Genomic DNA, 22,855 nt, shown 5'->3' with positions numbered 1-22,855 from the left:
TAGAAGGCAGACTGGCTTTGTGATGAACACATTAGTGCCTCTGTCATCAGCAGAAGAACCACTCCGGTGACAAGAGATTAACACATTTTTACAGAAATGGCAAAACAAACCTGTAACAACATGGTGCAATTCAATTCCTTCATTGTGATGCATCTCCAAAGAAATATCACAGATTTCCATATATGTGCTTAAATATACAAGTGCCAGACACTACAGTGAAATTTCAACCTCTGAAACATACACTTAGTGTATCTTGTCACAGTAGAAACTGTGAATTAGGTTGAATTTTCCTGTAATTCAACCATTTAACTATTTTTGGTCCCTGTGTGCAAAAAAAGCCTACTTGGAGCATTTTTCTCCCTTATCCCTTTCTTTAACTTGTATTTCAAGGAAAGATTGATTTTTTTTTTTTTTTAAGTGCATGACTTTTCAAGTAACTAGTCTACAAAAATCTATAACCAGTTTAAAATACCCAGAAGAAATTCCAAGGAAAAGCATTTTCACAATCAAAGATAACATTCTGAACCTTTTTTTTTAAAGGCCATATAAAAAGAAAATTAGAGTGTATGGATTCTCACATTTATATTAAACAAAAAATTCCTACTGTACTCAAAATTAGTTTCCCAGCATATGCAAATTGTCTTCCCTTATTTAGAATACATTATTTAAGCCTATAAAAATACAGTATGGACAAATTATTTTCATTCCCTGACATAAGAATTCACAATTTTGACACAAAAATTGTAAACTTTTATTACATTCAAAATACATTTCTTAAGTCTTTAGAATTTAAGTTCTGAGGTGTTGGCAGTCAGAGCTCTTGGTATACAGCAGAAGTACATTATTGCAGAGCCTTTACACAAAAGTAGCTTTCTAAAGTTAAGAGAAACTTACTCTTCCCACGTATTTTTGTTGCTACCAGGAGGAAAAGAAAGGCTTCCTGCTATGAAAGGTCTGTGTGAATGCATTACCCAGATGAACAATTCGGCCCTGACTTCCAGTGCTACTTCGCTCTACAATCACGCGTGGCATCTGAACAAGCTGAATGGGACTCTTTTCATCCTTTAATGCCTGAGTAAGGTTCAGTATCTAAAAAGAGTAAAAGCAGGTGAGGTTAGGGTGCACAAATTAAATTGTGGCTAACAGGCTTATCATTTTAGATGCCACTCTTCAATTCTGTAGAGGACTGTACTACTGAATAAATTCATTTCAAAGTATATCTATTGCAAGTAGGAATATTTTATTTATTTGGTAACATGAATACATCCTACTGCTGTCTACCCTTCCATTCTTTTCCTGACTATTTCATGCAGTCCTCTTCAAATTTTCAGAAAATTCTAAGACCATTTTAAATTTAGCATATCTCTTGAAAGAATTGCACCTTTACTGAAAAAAATACCTGTAAGAAAGCCATCAACATGATTTAACATAGGATATACCAGCAGTTTGGCTATAAACTATTTTCATCTTAGAAGATATGAAGCCATATAATTAGCTCATACTAAACCCAGTGTTAAGATCCAAATTTAGCCCTCAGCTCCCAGGAATCTCATATCTTTCTTCCAAAACTTCAGTGCTCACAGACTGCTCTCATTACTCCATGTTCAATGTTATCCTGCTGAAAACCGAGGCAAGTATTCAATTTGGCTCTAGTGACACATTTGCATTACCCTTAATATCAAGCTTTCTCTCCCATGCACAATGCTCCTTTCTTCCTTGTAAGACTGATCCTCTGCTTCTTCTGCTCTTTATGGCCAAAAAACCCTGACAAAGTCTTTTGCATTATTTGGTTCTGCCAGCAACTCCACTTGACATTTACATTCTCAAAATTCTAAGGCAACCCTTTGTGGATGTGTTTAGACTCTATACTCTTGAGAGAACTTTTTCTTTTGGGTTTGAAAAACTCATCATTTTTTTCCTACACTTCACAGAAATAGGCTTCTAACTATGTTTGCTTTCTTAGATTTAAAGACCTTGACTCTTCCATGCAAGTTATGTTTCCCTACAGCTTTCTTTATCTAGAGTCTTCATTTTCTAATTCTTAAATTCTCATTTTTAAGGATGTATTTGGATGTTTTGGATATACTGCAAATTCATACCAACTGAATGAATCCCTTAGCATGTGATCTAGATAGCCCAGTCTTCTATAATGTCCTTGTAACATACTTTGGTTTTACACCAAAAACAAGTTTTAAATCAGTGCTAAAAGACATTGTTTGCCCATGTATTTCCAACTGCATCCAAGGATTATTCGTTATCTGCATTTCTTCCATGCCTGAAAACCTGACATTTCCCACAGTGAAAAACACTCTTATATAGTTAGAGAGAGGTAAACAAAACCCCAAAACAAAAACAATATCTGCTAAAATCCACCTGAGGGACAGTGTGTGAAGAGGGTCCAGATGCAGCCTTTATAGTGGAAAACTAATTTTGACAACCTCAGCTATATCACTCTCAATTATATCAATCATGTTTTTTTCAAGTGTTTTGTTAAATAACAGATTCCTTGAAGCCAATCGTCACATCAGAAAAAAGCTACTTAATACAGGTTAGGACGCATGAGTACTTCAGGAACTCACCTTCCAGTGACTACACAAACTTCTCAGAAGAGTTATTTCAGAAACAACTCCTATAATTCAATTTAGTAAGTAAGGTTTGCTGTCTTTTAGCTACCACACAAAAGATGTTAACTGAGATTATGTTTGACTAAGCAGAGCTGCAGTCTTGTGCAAGGTACATCTTGATATAGGAAATTCTACAGAGAAAACATTGAATTAAGACACTCTAGGAATTGTCTTAAAACTAACCATGTTGAATATAGGAACACAAGGACAAAGTTTCAATAAATTCAGGGCAAACAGGACTATTAATTTGCCTAGTTCAATTGCCTTACACTTGCAGAAATCACTATTTTATACCTACAATGAACTAAATTTGTTCTTAGGGAAAACTTTTTCTCTAGTATTTCACACCAGTCAAATTGTAAAATAGGAGGAAATAGAGAAACATCCTCCTCTATTAGTGTCTAAAAAAAGCAACAAAAAACCCAGAAAACAGAACAAAACAAGCCCAGCATTTAAATATGATCAAATCTCTAACCTGAAAATGGCTGGGCTGTTTTGAAGTATGGTTTCAACATTTGATAGGATGAAGAAATTTTATTATCTAATATTGCTTTCAATAATCATGTCAACCCTCTAAAATAAAGTCACATTTATCTTAATAGCATAATGAAATAGACATAAAATTTTCCATCCAAACTTATGATTCTTTTTCATTTTTAAAATACCTGCTAAGAATATACAGTTAAGCCCTCTCCATCCCCCACAAAAACAATAAAACAGAATTAGAATAAAAGCATTTTATGAAAACATAAAAAAAAACCAAACATACATTTTCTGCTGTTTTATCTATCCACAAATAAGAACAAACTCTAGAAATTTAGTCATCTTAGATGAAAATACTTTCAAATGTCGTTCAGTGTAATAGGAGTTATTTTTTGTAGCACTAAAAGAAGCAGCCGAGGAGTGATGACAAATTAAATACATAAATAAAAATGCAAAAAAGCAGTCTTACCTGCCCCCTCATAACAGACATCTGGTTTTCAAAAGTAGCCTTGTCAAATCCTTTGTCAGTCTTTATTTAGAAAACAAAGAGTTTATAGTAAATAACCCATTTATTTTTAGCTATATATTTAGCATGCAAATTCATCAATATCATAATATGCATATTCATATTTACCCACACTATAATAATTTTTGAAAGCTTCAAATTGAATACTAGTATGAATCACAAAAAGGTCAATTTATGGCATCAAGTTTACATATGTGAAAATTAAGACTGTTCCACATCATAAAATAAAACACATCAGTGGATAACACTTTTGGGCATTGGTAAATACCAACAGGTATTATACCAGGCTTAATATGATCAGAGGTTACAGTGCTCTTTCTCTCATGATGACTCCAGCAGGAAAATATTTCCTCCTTCAGATTTAACAATACTTAGCTAACAAACCCAGAGGCATTTTGAACACATATGAGTTGAAGATGCAAATATAGCAAAAGTGTATTTCAGGATCTAGTTTTGACATTACAGCTGCACTTGCATTAAAAGTTTAAAATTTCCAATTCTTTCAATCCTTAGTTGGATTATTTCACTTCAACATCTGACACAAATGTTAACAAAATGTTTTAGAGAAGGACACTCTTTACATGTCTGTAGACAGTTTCAGTATCTTTAAAGTGAGTTTGACTTTCAATATGATCAAGATTTCAGCAGCATCTTAGCACAATATATGCATATAAAATTAAGTATATGAAAGGTATGGAGGTACTTTAAGTTATGTTAAATACATTATTTCCTCACTGCTAGTTAAAGTGTATACACACCACCATAGGTATGTTAAATGCTGTTTTTACTCAGATCTGTGATGTAAGAGTAAACTAGCTTTAATTGATTTTGTGAAACTTAGATATAATAATAAATTAAATTAGATATAATAATTAATTTATGTTTTCAGATGAGCTAATTACTATCAATTAACCACACTGGTGACAGTTTCCTTATAATTACATAAACCCTTTCTACCATGCCAGTGTTAAAGGTAAAATAGTATAGTATCCTAGAATTCAGCAGTTAGATGGTTGCTCCTTTTATGAATAAACCTGTCTACAAGCATCAGCTACTTCAGCAATAGTCAATTCAAAGAAGCACTTGATTCACCTTAAATAGCTCATAAAGGTCTTCACAAAGGTCCTGTACAAAGTTCATATCAGAAAGGTGAGGAAGGACTAGGTCTCTGGTCTCCTGAGAGAAAGGAACTTTTGCTTGAGGAAGCCAAGCCCAGTGAAAGGGATCTAATGCAGAAAAACAGTGCACTTAATAATAAACAAGTAAAAATGAAATTCTGAGTCAAGTCTTCTACTGCCTACTGCAACTTCTCAGTAACACCCCTTTTTCCCTACATTGTTATCCCACACATCCCTTTTGTCTACAGTTACCAGAGCAGCTTTACAAATGCTAAGCCATTTTTTCAAAGAGCGAAATATATTAAGCAATAAATATTTAGTTAAAGCAATAAGTAAAAAAAGTTTTATAAATTAAACATGGTAAGCAACAGTCAAGGTCTCCCCTTAGTTTAGTAAGGCAATTTCCTTTGGAGTAAAATAATAGCTGCAATGAAATAGAAATCTTTAAGGTATTTGACTCATATGGAAGAATTAACAAAGTTACTATTTTTAATGTATTTTAAAAAATTTAAATGCCTTTTTCTAAGCATGCTGAAAGAAAAGCATTCATAACTTTTCATGCAATTGCTATTAGACAGCTTTTATCAAATTATATTGCAAAAGCAATTAATGTTACCAGATGTTAAACAAGACACCAAACTGTTAATTGCAGGAGCTGAGAAAAGTCACTAGCAGCAGGCCACCCCCTAAACTTCCTCACAATTGCCCACAGCCCTTTGAGGCTGACAGTCCAGGCCAGTTCTCCCCATAGTTCACATTCACAGTCTGTTCAGTTCATATCTCACGTTTCCCTACAAGATACTGTGACAGAGTATGTAGAAGTCCCTGCCAAAGTCAAGAAAAAAAACCAAACCAGTATTCATTGCTCTCCCCTCAGCCACTGAAGCAGTCATCATTAAAAGCTGCCTAGTTATCAAGCACAGTTGTCCTTGGTAAATCCATGCTGGCTTCCCCATCACTACCTTGTTCTTCATGTGCCTGAACACAGCTTCCAGGATGATTCATTCCACAGTCTTCATGGAGACTGAAGCAACCTCTCACATTACTAGAGTTTTTCAAGAGTGATGAGGAAACTGCATTACAAATAGCATCAGCCACCTGCCACTGTTTCCACTGCATCCCATCTACTCCTATGAACTTCTCTATGACCACCTTCCTTAAGTGCTCCCTTCCTTCTGCCTGGGGCATTCATTCCCAGGGGCTCTACTTATGAGCTTTGAGATCCAAGAGACAGAGAGCAAATCTCACAAGTGAAAACTGAGGCTAAGTCAGCACTGAGTAACTTGTTCTTTCTTATGCCTTTTATGTCTTTGCTAAACTTTTCTTCAGTCCCATTCTCACTTCTAATTTACCCAGCCCTTTCTTGTTGCTCTTTATGTCCTCTGTACTCCAGCCAAGCTTCAACATTCCTAACTCCATTCTTCTTCCACTTTTGGAAAAATTCTCTATTTTTTCAGGGATGACTCCGCATCTTTCCTTTTTTTACAAAATGTACTTAAATTTTGCATCTCAATTCAGTCAGGATTTCCCTGTTCATCCATGCTGGACTAACTTCCTGCCTTTTGCAAATGCTGCTCTCTGGCTTTGAGCAGTTTATCCTCAGTGACCACTAGCTCTAGTTATCAAAACCATGCCCAGGGGGTGAGAGACTGCAATTTGTAAAAATGTTACAAGTTGACTTTGACAAAACTATCACACACCTGTCCATCTGCAAAAGAATTCTAAAGGATCATGCAAGTTTATTCTTTTTGATGCTGAAGTAAAGATAGTATAAAATAAGCAATAATTGCTGTGTCTTTAGAACAGTACAGAAGTGACTAGCCAAGAGATATATAGGACAATGTCTATTTAGTATCAAGACGGAGACTGCACAGAGCCCTGGGTGGAGTACTTAACCAGCCTTTTGACAGCATAACTAGCCCACACTTAACTGCCAGAATTACCTGACTGGATAATAGCCCACAGAAATCACTGCAAGCCCTGTTGGGCACTTCCCTCCTAATGATAAGAAATCAGAGACGTGGTCATAATCAACCTCATTTTAACAGTAACAGCATTTTCAAGCAGATGGAAAATTGACTAACTAAAGATTAACTTCTACAAAGTAAGCTAAAGCTGAAAACAAGAAAAAAACAACCTGCCTACTTGTCCACCTACACAGTACCTTTCTTTTTGAAATAGAAATTTGGCCAACAGAGGGACAACTTGCAAATCTTTGCAATCAATATGTGTTGCAAAAAAATCTGTGTGAGAAACATGCTGCTAAATTCTTCCAATTCCACCAGTACATGCAGTACTATGAGTGTCCATGTATTAATATTGTCTAAAGGTAAAAAATATGAACAAGAACCAAATCACATATACCATTGCAAAAATGGCATTTGTTGCTCACTTTCTGAAGAAGAGTACATTATTTAAAAATTCAATATTTAGTTACAGTGATGATTTCTTAGCTCCTTACTACACCACCACAAATAAAAATTACTTCTTTGGAATTTACACTCCCAAAAGGAAAATTATTGAAGAATGCAGTACTTACAAGCCCTCCACTCATCAGGATGCTTAAAAGGAAATGCTAAACCGTTGTCAATTGCAGCAATTTTAATAGACTCTTTAGTTATAGTCCATTGGCTATCCTACAGAAGGAATATTCAAAAAGTAAGTGATACTCACGTGCTTGCACAAACAGCAAAACACATTAAAAACACTAAATAATATACTTTGTGGCTTCACTGGTTAAGTTCAACTTAAATATAAAGCTGCATCCAAATAAATTCCACCACTTATAATTTCTTACTCTACTACCATTAAAGAGAAGTCCTTCCCCAAACACAAGATAAGCAGAGCACAAAGGGATGAAGAAATGGACCTGAGCAACAATGGACATTGTTACTGTCATTATAGCCCAAGCTAGTAGAGCAAAAATACAGAACAATAAAAATAATTTCTAGCACCTAGTCTAATCAAAATAGTTTTTCCACTTATTTGGCCTACAATAATTTGTAGGTATCATATTTCTTGAGACCATGTACCAGGATTAAGGATATGCCCTTAATCTCTAGCAAAACCAAGTAACAAAGCTAAACAATTTAAAGAATGTAAGTTTCAGAGTACAGTTCTCTTACCTTATCTGACAGATCAAGTCCATCATCTTGTTTTTCGTACCTGACTAACCAGTTGTCATTACCTCTGTCTTTAAACAGGAAAATGCATGTCACAACATGTCATTTATTAAAAAAATCATCATCTAGAGTGACATACAGCAATATTGTAAACTAGCACTTCACCCATGGAGTTAGGGTTTTTCCCATCACACAAGGTTTAGTTTTAGTGAAATGTACAGGCAACCAATTCAGTGGAAATACCAAATTTACCACATGGTCCTAGGTATGTATTACTTTTTTAGGTTCCCCAACCGGCTGAATATGCAGCAAAATATCAAAAAGGCCAAAATAAACTATCTTCATACATTTTATGCAGAAAGATTGGTTGTGGTGTGCATTTTTCCTGAGGAAACTATCAGACCCAAATGACTTCATTTTTAAGCTTGTTTTAATGCTGATGAGGAAATGGAGAAGGCCTCCAAAATTGTAGCTAATGTGACCTTTGACTACATGGCGAAAACAGACTCTCCGAAGATGAAGAAGGGGGCAAAACTGAACAGAAGGACAAGAAACTGAAAATGCCTGCACTATTCAGACAAAATGGTAAGATTAAACACTCTGAGAGGGTCCTTCAGACAGAGAATGACTGTATGGATTTGTAGGACCTTCTCCTACAAACAGTGCTCCCTTCAGTTTAATCATCATCAGATTTTTGTGTTCTATTATGATTAGATATAGTAGATGAAGGTAAAATCATCCATGTAATGAGGTTTTGCATTTTATTTGCTTCACAACTTTAAGAATGTCAAAAAACAGCTAGCAAGTATTACGTTCTTATGAAACTTCCTTTTAGTTTGCTTCTAAAAAGAGAAATTGAGAAAAGGAAAATTAGTTAGACCTGCTATGTCTGAAGAAAAGCAAAGATGCCCACTTCTGCCAAAACAGAAAAGTAAGTATTTTAAACATAACACTGCCTTTGAAATCCTCAAGAAGTAATTCACCTACATAGGAAACAGAAGAATCCCAGCTCTTAAGTGGTAAAAACAAGAGTGCAGGAGATCTGACAGGTACACACTGCAGTGGTACCTCAGTGCCTACACAATGAATATGAACTATTGTAAACTGGTGTGAAACTGTGCGCTATTATCAGTTCCAGGTTAGAATAAAAGGAAATGTAGTCATGCCTTTTCTTATGGGTCCTGAAACCTCACCATCCTTTGTCCTAATCTGGGGAACAGAAAATGGACTATGCCATTTTTATTAAAGAATTAAAGCCCAGTGAAAGCATTTGTTCGACTCCTCACATTGCTCAAAAATAGTGAGCAACAATCAGAATTGTTTGCACTGTTTTAATACAGCAATATTTAATGTATTAATCCAAAGTAATTTTTTTTAAATTTAAATTTTATCTTTATGGCCTTCAATCATGAGAAAAGCATCTGAAATGCATTAAAAGCCATAAGCTCCAGCTTTCAGGCAGCATTGCTTTCTGCCTCACAAAAATAGATAAAAATACCAAGAAATACTAACAAATACCTGTATTTCTGATAACATAATCCAAGATAACCAGTCTTTCAAACTGTGACTGAAATTCTTTCCTCGTGTTCTCAGGTAAAGGATCAGCTTCAAACTTCCTGAGCCAGTAGTCAGCTTCCTTATATCCTTCAACAAATAGCTGGAAGGAGCCAACCTAAAATATTAACAAACTGCATTTGGAAAATGCACACAGGTAGATCACATAAGTAGTCTCAACATTAACAGAAAAATTCATTATATACTTTGAAAGTTCAGAGCACAGGAAGTAGGACACTAAAAAAAAATTAAATTAAATAATAAATAAATTTGTCTTTCATTCTTATAGTCTTAAAAAAAAGTAAGAGTCAAATCATGTGAGGATGGGTTTCTTGGGGTTTTGGTGGTGGTTTTTTTAAAATATTTGTTTAAATACTCAGTGAGTTTACCAGGAATAGAACACAGCCAGGCAGCTCAGTGTAAATAAACAGTATTGCAAGATGTATATTAAACAGAGAGAAATAAGTAACACCTCTTCTCTTTTTCATTGGAAACACTTGTTTCAATAGATCAGCGAACACTCCCTAAAAATTACAAGAGAAAAAACTTCCTTTCTGAAAAGCCTTAAATCTTCGCCATAAGAACAGCAGCATTAACCACTTTCTTGAAGACAGATGTTTTTTGCAAAAAATGACTGAAATACATTTCCCAAAAGAGTCCAAGGAAAAGCATGAGAGCTGGCATAGGCTCCATATGTGAAAGGCACTCAAGATTGAAATTCAAGAACTTATATCTGAGAATAAAATGCAGATATATAAACACACAGCATGTGGAATAACCATGCTCATAAAAGCTTGCACAACCCATGTCACATGGATCTAAACTGCTGGGAACGGCCACAAGTGGATTACCCACACTGTACGTAACCTGTGATTTAAAAGCTTAGGATTAGAACCCTGTAATGGTATTCTGGAGATACAAGGAGGCTCATTAGGCAAGAAAGATGTAAGCTCTTTAGTCAGTGTAGTCTTCACATAAGACAAAAGGGAGGGAGGAAGAACACAACAGCAGGGTACTCAAAAGGATAAAAAACAATTAAAATAAAAAAAAATTAAAAAATTAAAAATTATAGATAAACTGCAGGGAAAAAACAGACTGACAACATCAAAACATGACACTGAAAGGAGAGGTAGTAAGCAATCAATAGAGCAAAAGTGAGCTATATAACAATTAATATGTTACTAGTCCAGCAAAAAACTGGACTGTTAACTGAAACAAAAAGTGAAAAGATTATCAAAATAGCTCAAAGGAAGGAATGACGTAATAGTGGATACATGTTGCATGGAAACAGTCATAAAATTTCAGACAGTTTTCAACAAGCAGCAAGTTTTTTACTTCTACCATTGAAGTTACTTATAAATGCCCTTTAAAAAAAAAAACAGTTTTATGTAAGAATTAGGAAGTGTACAAATTACTTATTTTTGATCTTACCTTAGGAGGTAGTCCAATTCTATTAAATTTTTTAGCAACTTTTGGCACTTTCTCTAAAGCATATTTTTTTCCTCTTGACTTTGCACGATCTATTGCACTGTAATTAAAGGTCTCGCTGACAAGCCAGACAACCTTAAAATATGAAAGTTAAACACAGCTCAGAACTCCTCATTATTTCAATTGTAAATTTACAATTATGCTCAGTTATAAAAAAATAAATTTAAAAATAAGAAACAAGTAACAGGCATTTTCAACAGATAAATTTTATATAAAAAGGTGAATATCCTCTATTTTACATATCCCAAACAAAAATGGGAATTTTATATGCTGATTTTTGCAATTTGAATCTCATTAAAACATGAAGCACAAAAGGTATTGGAAAATGCTAAAAAGTGGCTCCAAAAAAAGATTCAATTCAGATCTCAAAATTATCTATTAAATCAAAAATCACAGTCAGTTTTTCTACATCAAACCACTGTGCCTTTGTATTTGCAATAGTTAATAAATGACTTAAAAATAACACATTATATATAAGGCTATCTAAACACCCCAGTTCAGAGACTGACAAATATGTTGGCTTCTTTTTTTTTTTTAATTCAGTAATTTATGTGTTTTAACTTTTACCTTAGTTTTAGGTACAACTCCAAGCCCCAGCTTCTCATCCACAAGATAGGCACCAGCTTCAGAGAGATATCCCTGATTTGGAACGAGGCAGCCTCTGCCAAAGCAGCAAGGACAACAAATTTTGTGAAAATATTTGGTCCACTTTGGATTTAGATGTCCATAAGGCTCTTCAGATTTTGGTTTGAACACTCCAATAATTTTCTAAGGTAAATAATATAAAATTAAAATATGAGCACTTCTAGTTGCAATATATTAAAATTAGTTTTAAAATTAGTTATCTTAAAATATTGGTTAAATCCTATCCAGTGCATTTTACAGTTGCTCTTTTTAGATGGTGAAATAATACAACTAACAAAATTAAATTCCACATAAATTTATCATGAACTGCTTCTTTAGGATTAGTGCAAATTAAAAAAAAATTTGACCCTCCTTTTTATTTTATACGCTCTTTGTAAGAGAAAATCCAAACAAACATTTACTTTTTCAAAACATTTTGTCAAAATTCAAAAGGACTGCATTTTAAAATATATCTATATTTATCTTAAGTTCTTAATAGAACACTAAAAATCAACAGATTTATTTTCTTAAATCTATTTTTCCTATTACCCTGAATTTGATTGAATCAAAATTACCATCAGCCATCATTTACATTAGAGACACAGAGTAAATCTTAAAATTAGTCAGAGCCCTGTGTCCAATTCTGAACACTATGCTTCAAGAAGTCTGTTCATAAAACTGGAGAAAGCTGAAAAAAATGAGAATAAGCACAAAATATGTGAATAATGAAAAGACAGTAGGAACAGTGAATGCTTAAGCTAAGAGCAAACTGAGGCACGACGAACTATGGAATAGGTTGCTATAGAAAAAAAAAAGGAACAACACATTTACTGTTAAAGAGGCAAAAAATGACAGTGTTAAAACCCAGCAGATAAACTGCAAAAAAAGAAATCCTTTAGAAACTTAAGTGCAGCTTAAGAGTGGAACAGACAGCCAAGTTCTGCAGTCGCCAAAACAGGGTGCAATTAACAAAAGGTTAGACATTCCTCAAGAGTTATGTTAAAACAATGCTGCTCCACAGCACAAGCATTAAATTGGCAATTTCTCAAGGTGCCTTCTACATAGGGTTCTATATTTGTTAACCTCAATCCACAGGGTTATTACCACATCAAAATATAAACCTTTCAACTGTCTGTGATAAACTTTGGCCTAGTACATTAAGTTCTTATAATGACTCTTCAGTAGCTCAAGTGGAACTCCATAGAAATTCTGCATCTTCATCCCTTCTCACTGGACAATGGCAAGTAAATAAAATTCTTTCTGAGAAATACTTAAGGACAACTGTTTAAGAAGCATTTTCACATATTAGTACTTTACTAAATCCACGTGAAAAAAGTATCTCAATAAACTAAACACTACCTGTTGTTGCACCAAGACTCAAAGCTGATTCACACTCAGGTCATGAACATGTTTGCTGGCAGTCAGAAACCAGCAGTATTCTTCAGCAGCTGCTGATTCAGCTGCATTTGGGAGAGGATCTGACCAGCTGGTTTTGCTTCTAGAGATTTTTCAAACAATGTTTCCAAGACAATCCTGCTTTGTCCAAGATTGCCCAAGACTAAGTAACTATAGAAAACTTAATTCATTCAGTTTGTAAACAAATACACAAGACACCAGGCATTAGTAGCATCATATGTCTCGTCCATCCATTTTGATTAATTCTCATTAACTACAAGGAAAAATAAGTTATAAAATACTATTATTTGCATTCATACTATGAAATCAGCGTCCTAGCAACAGAGTCAGGCAACAAATTGGTAAAAATTCCCTTGGGTTTGGTATGCTATTATCTGCAATTCTAAGGTTGCATTCAAAACCTTGAACACAACTGCACTGACAAAATTTGACTTAGACTACACAAATGCAATAAAGGCCAGAATGTTTTTTGAATACTTTATTATTTATTATTTTTTTATTTTTAAATCACAGCATTTGGAATACTACTTCAGTCCTAATGTTAGGCTTAGAATTGTTAAAAAGTTATTTAATTTTTTCCTATTGAATCACATGTATCTACCTGCTTAAAACAAAGCTAGCAGTTTTGCTTTTCTTGGAATCATTGTGGTGTATTTAGAAGTACATGCCAAACCTTTAATTATCTCTTCTGAATCACTCTCTGGCTAATACTTCCTAGTAAGTGCCCATTTTAAAAAGGAGCTTAGCTCATTCTGTTACCAGCCTGGACTGTACTGCGCTATACAGTCAAATTTAGATATGGTTTCCAAGGTTTTGCTCAAGTTAGAACTTTTGCTAAACTTTGCAGAGCCACTGCTGTTGAGGACTAGAGTAGCACAAAAAAGTTCTATAGAACTTTTCTATAGAACAAACTACCAAGGCCAGTCTTAATTTTGCCAGTCAAAATGCATTTACAAATAGACTCTATTAACATTAGCAATTAGTTGAAACTGTCAGGAACATATTGCAGAACAATTTGTAACAGACACTGTGTCTTTTATTTATTGTTTACACAATGAACAACAAATGCAGACATATTCAAGCCTTCTGTAATAGTGCTGCTTAAGTACTGAACTCCATTTCAGTACGCAACTATATAACTTTTGTCAATAAATGCAAAAAGCTAATTTTAATTATGCAATTTGAAGTTTATTCTTCCCACAGAACCAAATCATAACATGAGGTGACCTAATGGAAACAACTTATTTTATCTGTAATTTAGTATTCATTTTGGGCACTTCAGAAGGTGACCATTAAAAAAGGCTTAGCACATCTTTAATAAGCTCCTTCCCAGAATAAGAAAGAGATTGCTCAAGAGGAATAGGAGAAAGCAAGTGACAGAACCGGTTTGAAGTGGAATGATGCAATACTTAAACAGGATCTGAAATCCATTCTACATATGAAAGTTGCACTATTGACAAAATGAAGTTTGTTCAGACCTTTAATATGGATAGTAAACATAGATAAGCCGTAGAACAAAAGCAAAGAATAAAAGCAAAATTTAAAGTCTGCTAAGCACTCATTATCATAATTCTCAGAGTCCCATATCCCAAATACTTTCATATTTTGCAATTATTTTCTGAATCATATAAAATAAACAGTCTTCTTTTCTCAATCTGTGTTTCTCCTAAATGCTTATATTCAAATCAATGACCTGCATAAGGGAGGAGGGCAAGTCACTACTAGAAACTTAACTAGGAACAAAAACAACACAACAAAAGAAAAGTAAAACCAATAAGAAAATCACCACATAAGAAACAAGGAATAATACGGCCCATCCAAAATACTATGGTTATATTTATACTAAAATAATGCACAAATACTCTCTCACCATTGCCATGGCTCAGTGAGTACCTCAGGCATTTGCTAGTGACCAAAAACAAGCAAAATCAATCTATATAAGCTTCAGACAAAACAGATCTGCACATATGGTATGATTTATTTTCTCTAATGATTTCTCTAACTTCCTAAGAATAAAAACATCTCAATTCCACAGCATTAAGAAAAATTCAAAATGATCAGCTGTAAAGCATTTCTAGCTTGACACTCTAGAATATTGTATTAGATATACATCATGCACAGAAATTCTGAAAAACTATTGATTCAAACCAGTATTTGACTCCTAACTTTTTTTCCTATTGCATATTAAATAAGATATAAACCTACTTTAAAAATAATATAAAGTTTGAATATGTGTATATAAGCATACAACTAGAAAATCTACAAAGATCTAAGCTACTAAAAAAGAGAGTGACCTGAAGCTGGAACTCTGAAGAAGTTTTTGTATCTACAGCATTGCATGTGATAGCAAGAATCCCACACTGTAATGGGCTGCTACAGCAGGATTTTTTTTCCCTTCAGGTTTCAAAAAGAGAGAGACCACCCTTTTTTATTTACTCCACCAGAATGAAGGGGATCATTACTAACAAATGTTCCTGGAACACAGGCATATGAACTGCAGTTTTCAGAAGATTTTCAAGGGGTGGTTCTGCCACTTTCCATAAAAATAAAATCATAAATTGACATATTTATTTATATTAATGTCAGGTAACTCAGCTAAAAAAAAAAAAAAAAACCCAAAACCACTTATTCAATAAAGTGTAAAAACTATCACCAGAAAATTGCCATTAAAACAAACTAAACAACTATGAAAATTAACTGGAAAAACAGGAATATATTTTCTAATGACCAAGAATATGACTAAAAGCGAAACAAAAACCATACTACCTTCTAAATGAAAGGGAAATTACTATTATGGGAATGACAAAAATCTGGAACATGCCCTGAAAACCTAGGCATTCAATTTCCAACTTCTATTTCCAGCACAACTGGGATCTTCAGGATTAATGAACACCTACACCTATCTAAGAGCTAAAAGCTGTTGATTCAGCTTAAAATAAAATCATATGTGAAAAATTAGCAAAAGTCGAGCAGTTGGAGGTCTTATTTTGTGAAATGGGTCAGTAGCAGAGTATTTCTAATTTAAAGAAAACAATGTGAATGTGTGTCTGAGACATCATTTCCTCTTACTAAATAATGCTAACCACATGTTACTTTTCAGGAGAGAGATTCAGGTAACTATCACTTCTCTGTCTCCAAGTAACCTTAGGACACCTCACTGATGATCCCTATTCAAGGAACCATTTACCAAGTACAGAAGGGAAAACCAAATCTTGCAGAGGGGAAACCAAATCTTCCAGCTAAGATTCAGCAGACAAGTACAAGTTAAAAGGCAGATTTGATGATATCACTCTTCTTGCCCATCTACCAATCATATATAAGAAAGGAGACACCCTAAATAAAGGGCTACCTAACAAAAAAAGAGTGAAAAATATAGGAGGGTTAGCTAAAGAAACTTAAACCATTCTGAAATCAGGAGCTCAGTTGGGCAAAAATCAGTTAAAACACACAGAGAACAAGATTCTGCACAAGAGAATTCCTGAATTGCTTTGAGATGTTAGAGGCCCTTTTATTCTCTCAGTTTTTCTTTGGTGCAGATCATTAAAAATGTGATAAAGCTGCAGTAGAAATAATAATTATAATACCTTAGTTTATGCAGCAAGACATAATTAAAAATCTAAGTATTACTTGCCTTGATTTTTCCAAAATAAATTTTGACATACAATAAATTATTAAATAACTTATTTAAATTAATTTGTATCTAGATAGAATTTTTGAATTTCCATTTTCAATTTGCTGCTGTTGACTTTGCAGTAACATGCTCACCCCTTTTGGATCCTTAGCAAAGTAACTCCCACTGGATCCTTGAGAGATTCTTTCTGGAAAAACTCCACACTCTATCGCTTGTTCTGTTCTCAGAATAATTTCTGCAAATTCTGGATCATCTAAAAATATATTCATATCTGCAGTATGTCCTGTATGCCCTGAAAAACAGGAAAACAACCAGTCTTAAATGCAACTCGTACTACAAATTAAGCATAACCAAACACATTGATAAGCCAACAGCCTTCCCTGCTGACACCCATCCAACACCAGGCTGAAAAATCTCATCCATTTAATCAGTGCAAGTTTCTCCACTGATTTATCCATGTCTAATCAACTTCTTGATTCAAGTAAATCAGCCAAATCTGCAAAAAAGAAATTTGAGACTGCCACTGCTAAGTGTTTAAAATTTTCAAGGATTTCACTTTTTAATATTTATTTATGAAACAAATCTAAGGAAAAAAAAGTTCAAAGTCACAACAGTAAAAAAACCATGAAAGATATTATGTATTATTTTTGTGTCATGCCCATTACCCACTCTTAGAATAGTATTGTAGCATTCATTTAGGAGCTTGGCTAACATGTTTATTATCTGCTAAAATGCAAGAAGTTAATCCGCTGAATAATCTGCTACAAGTAGCACTCACAAGCAGCACCAACACAGCAGTGACTACTGCATGCCAGCACCATTCCAGCCTTAAAACACTGTAAGCAACTTGTAGCATTACTTTACCTACAGCCCAGAAGTCAGGTCTGGGCAGACATTTGTGCAAACTCTAGGACTCTATGCAAAGATTTAGAAAGACAAGTAGAAAGGAAGGCGCCAGAATACTACTGACTTTTCAAATTTTTAAATATATCTTCACAAGTTTTGATGCTGTAGATTATTATACCTTTTTTTAATGCTAGGATTGTTTCACATGTTCACCGAGTGCATTCTAATGGGCCTGTGCATTAGGACTCATTTCTGCATTAACAAACAGTATATTATTCTAAATTCAACATTTACAGATAAAGTTGCTTTGTTCCCACTTCAGCAATTAAAGAAATTTAATATACATCCTCCTGGAATGACAACCAACACAGAAACTATTCAAAAAAGATACTCAACAGTTTGTGAAGAGCCAAATAAAAATTATTTTTAAAAAACACTATATTTTTTTGTAGCTCAGGACAGTTTTTGAAGCTTTTTAGAACATTAGCACTTACTTGCATGTACCACTTAACATAGTAACATGGACTCCAAACAAAAACAGTCAAAAAGCATTAAAAAATAGGAAAATCTTAGTATAAGTTGGTAACAAGGAAGAGAAATCTTAAAGCTAATAGCAGATCATTCTTAAGAATTAACAGCCACAGCCCATTAGATCAGAATCTGTTTTAACTATTTGGCCAATACTGCTGTGATAAACTACACTTTAAGACTTTAGAGTAGACAACAAGAGGGAGGGAAGAGGTTCAAAGGTTTTCCTGCCACAAAGAACTTAAATGAGTTAGAGAAATAAACCAAACTTATTTTTAAGGAAGAAGTAATTTTAAATCAGTTCTTATTTCACAGGTTCTTACTTCACAGTCAAGCCTCAGCTATCTCTACACATCTACATTACCTCACACAGCTGTGCTCCAACCAGTACATATTTTTGTCAACGAAAGCAAAATCAGAGTTGTGCATTATACTGTTACCAAATGAAGTGCAACATCCATGCTAAGTCATTCTGCACAATATCTTCCAGATGAAGAAAACCTACAGATGAACTTTGTATCACATGGATTGCAGTTGACTGTGTGGAAGACTCAGAGGTCAGTTTTTCACTTCTGTGCATTTATTCTATAATCTAGAACTACTACATAGTCTCACTGTCTGAGGAAATTATTCAACTATGTCTGTCTAAAAGATAACTTCATAAAAAATAAATTAAAACAAAAAAACCTCATTACACTGCATGCTGAAAGAAGATAACATTTGAAATTCATTATTTGCTCAGTATTGCTACTGTGCTGCTAGGAAGCATGTTACCACAGTGATGTGGCTGTACAAAAACATTTAGGCTGACAAGGAAACTAGCAGTTTTAATGAGTTAATTGACCCTCTCCATATGAAAATAAGCCATATTAATTGAAGACAGTATTCACTGAATGTGGCAGAGTTAGTTTCTCTTTTAAAAAATATTTTAACCAACTTTTCCACTGAGAAAGCATGTTATGTCACAACTTATTCCCAGTACAGTCTCTAGACTTATAATTATAACTAATTAAGGTTTCTCTTGCAATTACTCTTGAAAATTACTCTTCTCATTAAACTCCCACTAAGGAGACAGGGCTCACACACACACATTTGAACTACCAAGCTTGACAACTTTTTTCACATCAATCTGGACAAGGCCCAAGTTTGTGAAGCCATTGTATCGGAATGATGAAGACCTGCCAAAGAAGATACAAATGCTATCATCCATGTATGCACCTCAACCTATTCTTCCATCAAGTTAGCATGACATGAGCTAAACTAAACTAGTACACTTTGCAAGAGTAACATGTATGAACCCCTTCAGCACTAAGCTAGATTTATACTTTTTAAATATTGACATGATTAAAGGTAGTCCCTTTAACCTATTCAGTCTCCATTAAGGAAACACTGCGTGTTGTAATAATATATATGAATAACATCTGGTGCATGTTGGTTCCACCTGACATATGAAACGATCCTGCATCTTTGAGGGTTACACATACAAAAAAGGTAAGGACAAGGGAAAAAAGGATGAGATGCTGTAATCAATATCAGTTCTGAGATTTTCCTACACACTTTTGGGGGAGATTCCAAGGAGTACTCTGTATTCACCATCCTCATTGCTTCAGTGGTGCAAGACCTGTGTCTCTAGCTTCCACTCTGAAGCATCAACTTCTTTTTAAAGTTTCTAGAAATACTTTGCTAGAAGCACTATCTCTTTAGTAGATCTTAAGTCTTGTAGGAAAAAAACAGGAAAACTCTAACATTTAATGGCATGTTTATATTACAGGTATGGACTACACCTGAGACCAGTGCTTAAAAGACAAGATTTTTCTGCCTTTATAGCCAAACAAGTAAAAGTTCTCTGTAGTTAGTAAAATATAATTATTAGCACAACTTATTTTGTTAAACTTGATGAGGGGGTTGTTTCGATTTTTTTCAAGTCCTCCAATGCTGCAAAAGAAACAGCATTGTCAGTCTCTGGCAAGAAATCCTACACTATAATTACAACAGCAGAAACAAAGAAGTGATGGAACTCCACATATTTCTGCCAGGAAACCCATCCTAGATGTATACTTTCATAGAAACTTGCACAAAATCAGAAAACTTGAAAGTCTAAAGAAAAGAATGTAAGCAACAAATAGCATATGATTTATCACTTTGCCAGTATATTTAGAATCAGATAATGGGCATGCTTACATCTGTTTTCAAATTAATAACTAAGTTCTTGCATTTCTACACTTTCACATTGTATTTCTCTCTTCAAGAACTGATTTGAAAATACAAAAGAAGATACATTTTCATGAAAGCCAAAAATATGACAGCAGAGCCAACATCTAAAACTCCTAAAATATGTGATCGTACAAAGTGAGTATATGAGTACAACAAAGAACAAACACAAAGACTGACTTGTTTTTCAAGATTAAACGATGGGGGTCACCAAAAAACTAGTTAGTGGGATATGCAAGTCAAACTGAAAATTTGACACGCCTCCAAGTGTTCAGGAAGCAGCAGCCAGTCCCCCCACAAAACAGTCTTTAAAACATGCAAAGCCACAAGTTTCAAACAACATGACAGAAATAAAGCAAGGCCCAACAAAACAGCAGACAGAGAACGGAGAGAAGGGACAGTGGAGACGCTCATGAAGATGTAAAGGAGTCCGTGCAGCCCTGCACGCGGGGACAAAGCAGTGGAATTTCTACCCGTTTGCAGCATCTTCCCTTCATTATCAGTCAGCGAGCCCATATGTCTAGAGAGGTCAACACCTCCCTGCCTGTCACCGACGCTGTGCCATCGGACACGGCAGATCGAGCGCCCTTCAGTCCCGACAGGTATTTTCGTAGCCTCGCTGGCAGGACAGAGCAGGCAGGGGCCGCCTGTGCCCCCAGACCCGCGCCGCCCTCCCCAGGCACAGCGGCGCTGCCGCTGCCCGCGGCGGCCCCGGGCCGTACCTGCGGCGGCGCGGCGCTCCCTGTCCCAGGCGGCGCCCGCTCGCCGCCCGCGGCCGCTGCCCGCCGCCCGCAGGAGCGGCTCGTCCTCTCCATCCCCTTCGGGCGCCGAGTCCTCCGAGTCCCCCACCTCCTCCAGCCCCGGCTCCCCACACTGCCGCACGGCCCCGCCGGGGGCGGCTCTCGCACTCTGCGGCCCCCGCCGGGGCAGCTCTGCCTGCGGCGGCGGCTCCTCGAGGAGCAGCAGGCGCTCGTCGGGCTCCTCCGCGCCCGGCTCCGCCATGGGCGGCCGGGGCCGGGGCCGAGCGCGGCGGGAGGAGGCGGCGGCGCGGCCGGGCGGGCTCGGGGCGCTCCCGCCGCTCCGGCTCCACGCCCCGCGCCTGCGCGCGGCCCCGCGCCCGCCCCGCCACCTGCCTTAAAGGGGCCGCGGCTGCGGCTCCGGAGGCTGCGTCAGGCCCGCGCCGGGCGGAGCTCGGGCGGCAGCTTTGGGCGCTGGATGTCTGACAAAAACTTCCCTGACATTCGCCTTAGTTCTACACCTGCAGCACCCTTGCCATAGCCAGCTGCTCTCCCTCCCCAGACTTGCACAACTTTGTTCTATACCATCACGGTAACTACCAAAACGAAGCCTAAAAACAACATAAGAGAAAACAATATGAATACACTGCCATTATTTCCATGTTCCCCCACTATCCATGCGTTATTAACTGAAGAAAGCAAATACAACTATAACCCCAACATACTGCATCAGATTTCAGCCTGGATGTATTCTCCCAAACCTGCCTATTGAAGAGGGATTTTCCTCAAATTTTGGTGAAATATGGGAAAAAGATACATGCATTAAATACTTGCATAGAACTGAGATTACAGATTATACTGGGAGCAAATCAGTCCTCAGCTAAAAATAATAATTGTATATATTTATTACTCAGTCTCCTAGTTAAGAGCATGGTATAAGAATTTAACATGTGCATAATCTGGATTACAGGGGAAAAAAATCATTTTTCTTGGTTACTGACAAAATATAACCTTACTGAAATACTGGACTTGTGTTTGTTTTGTCTAGGGTTGCCTGTCAGCCAGTGGACTTTGGAATTAAGCTGCGTGTTATTTACTTGTGTAACTACTAATATCTGTAATATTTGATAAAATCTGTTCACACTTGCATTTCTGTTCCTATTCCTTTCTACTAAAAGTGAACTCAACTGTGACTCCAGATGAATACCCATTTGTTGCCTAGTAAACACATATAGGAAGGTTACAGCAACTAGATGTAATTTTCCATACAGAAAAATAAATGGACGTTAATTTCTTTGAGAAGCAAACAAAAAGATCAAACTAAAAGGGAGAAGTCTAATATTTTTCCCAGAATACTGTAAAGTAATACTGTACCTCCCTTTAGCTACAAGCGTGTTGTGGCTGTTTCAATAAGGTTCTGTTGTACAGTCGATTCACTAGCTTCTAAAAGATTGAGAGTTAATGCTTTTGAAAAAAATAAGAAATAACTCTTTAGCTATTTCATAAAAAGGCCTGGGTTAGAAGGGACCTTAAAGATTTTCCTTAAAGCTATTTCTAACTCCCCTGCTATGGACAAAGCTACCTTCCACTAAACCAAGGGGCTTAGACTTCTATTGAACCTGGCCTTACACCTTTGGAGAGACAGGACATTCACAACTTCTGTGAGCACTCTGTTCCAGTGTCTCACCAGCCTCACAGCAAAAAAAAAAAGTTTTAAAACCCTTCTTTTTTTCTGGTTTATGCGTTCATCTACACATACTACTGTATTTTTAAATGCAATTAACTGATATTTTTCATCTTCTGCTTCAATAAGAATTCTGTAACTTGCTCACAGGTCTTGATCTAACAAAGCCTTTACATTGCCTCACTCTTCAGGACTGCAGAGTTCAGACACCACGAGAACTCATAATTTAAAAAAAATACACACTACCATCATAGTAATTAACA

The 22,855-nt window shown here is 35.8% G+C and overlaps 1 protein-coding gene across 1 annotated transcript; it reads right to left on the bottom strand.

Annotated features, from left to right (window-relative positions):
- Positions 1 to 727: 727 nt before the first annotated feature.
- On the bottom strand, positions 728 to 21,278 carry PI4K2B (phosphatidylinositol 4-kinase type 2 beta). The gene is made up of 10 exons (XM_041715682.2): positions 20,894 to 21,278; positions 16,721 to 16,878; positions 11,483 to 11,683; positions 10,859 to 10,990; positions 9,392 to 9,545; positions 7,877 to 7,944; positions 7,291 to 7,387; positions 4,726 to 4,859; positions 3,577 to 3,636; positions 728 to 1,089 (listed from the first exon to the last, which is right to left on the bottom strand). The coding sequence occupies exons 1-10, from the start codon at positions 21,171 to 21,173 to the stop codon at positions 916 to 918; spliced, it is 1,458 nt and encodes a 485-aa protein (XP_041571616.1). The 5' UTR covers positions 21,174 to 21,278; the 3' UTR covers positions 728 to 915.
- Positions 21,279 to 22,855: the final 1,577 nt, after the last annotated feature.

The sequence above is a fragment of the Taeniopygia guttata genome, chromosome 4 (genome assembly GCF_048771995.1).
Source record: "Taeniopygia guttata chromosome 4, bTaeGut7.mat, whole genome shotgun sequence".
Classification (NCBI taxonomy): domain Eukaryota; kingdom Metazoa; phylum Chordata; class Aves; order Passeriformes; family Estrildidae; genus Taeniopygia; species Taeniopygia guttata.
The sequence above is the reverse complement of the archived record's forward strand: the minus strand, read 5'-3'. Positions and strand labels throughout refer to the sequence as shown.

Excerpts from the sequence above, each read along its gene's own strand:
- PI4K2B (XM_041715682.2), bottom strand. The coding sequence starts at position 21,173 with ATGGCGGAGCCGGGCGCGGAGGAGCCCGACGAGCGCCTGCTGCTCCTC. Across the intron at positions 11,684-16,720 it reads TTGCTAAGGATCCAAAAGGG|AAAATTATTGGAGTGTTCAA; the intron begins GTGAGCATGTTA and ends TATTTACCTTAG. Across the intron at positions 7,945-9,391 it reads TTATGTTATCAGAAATACAG|ACAGAGGTAATGACAACTGG; the intron begins GTATTTGTTAGT and ends TCCTGTTTAAAG.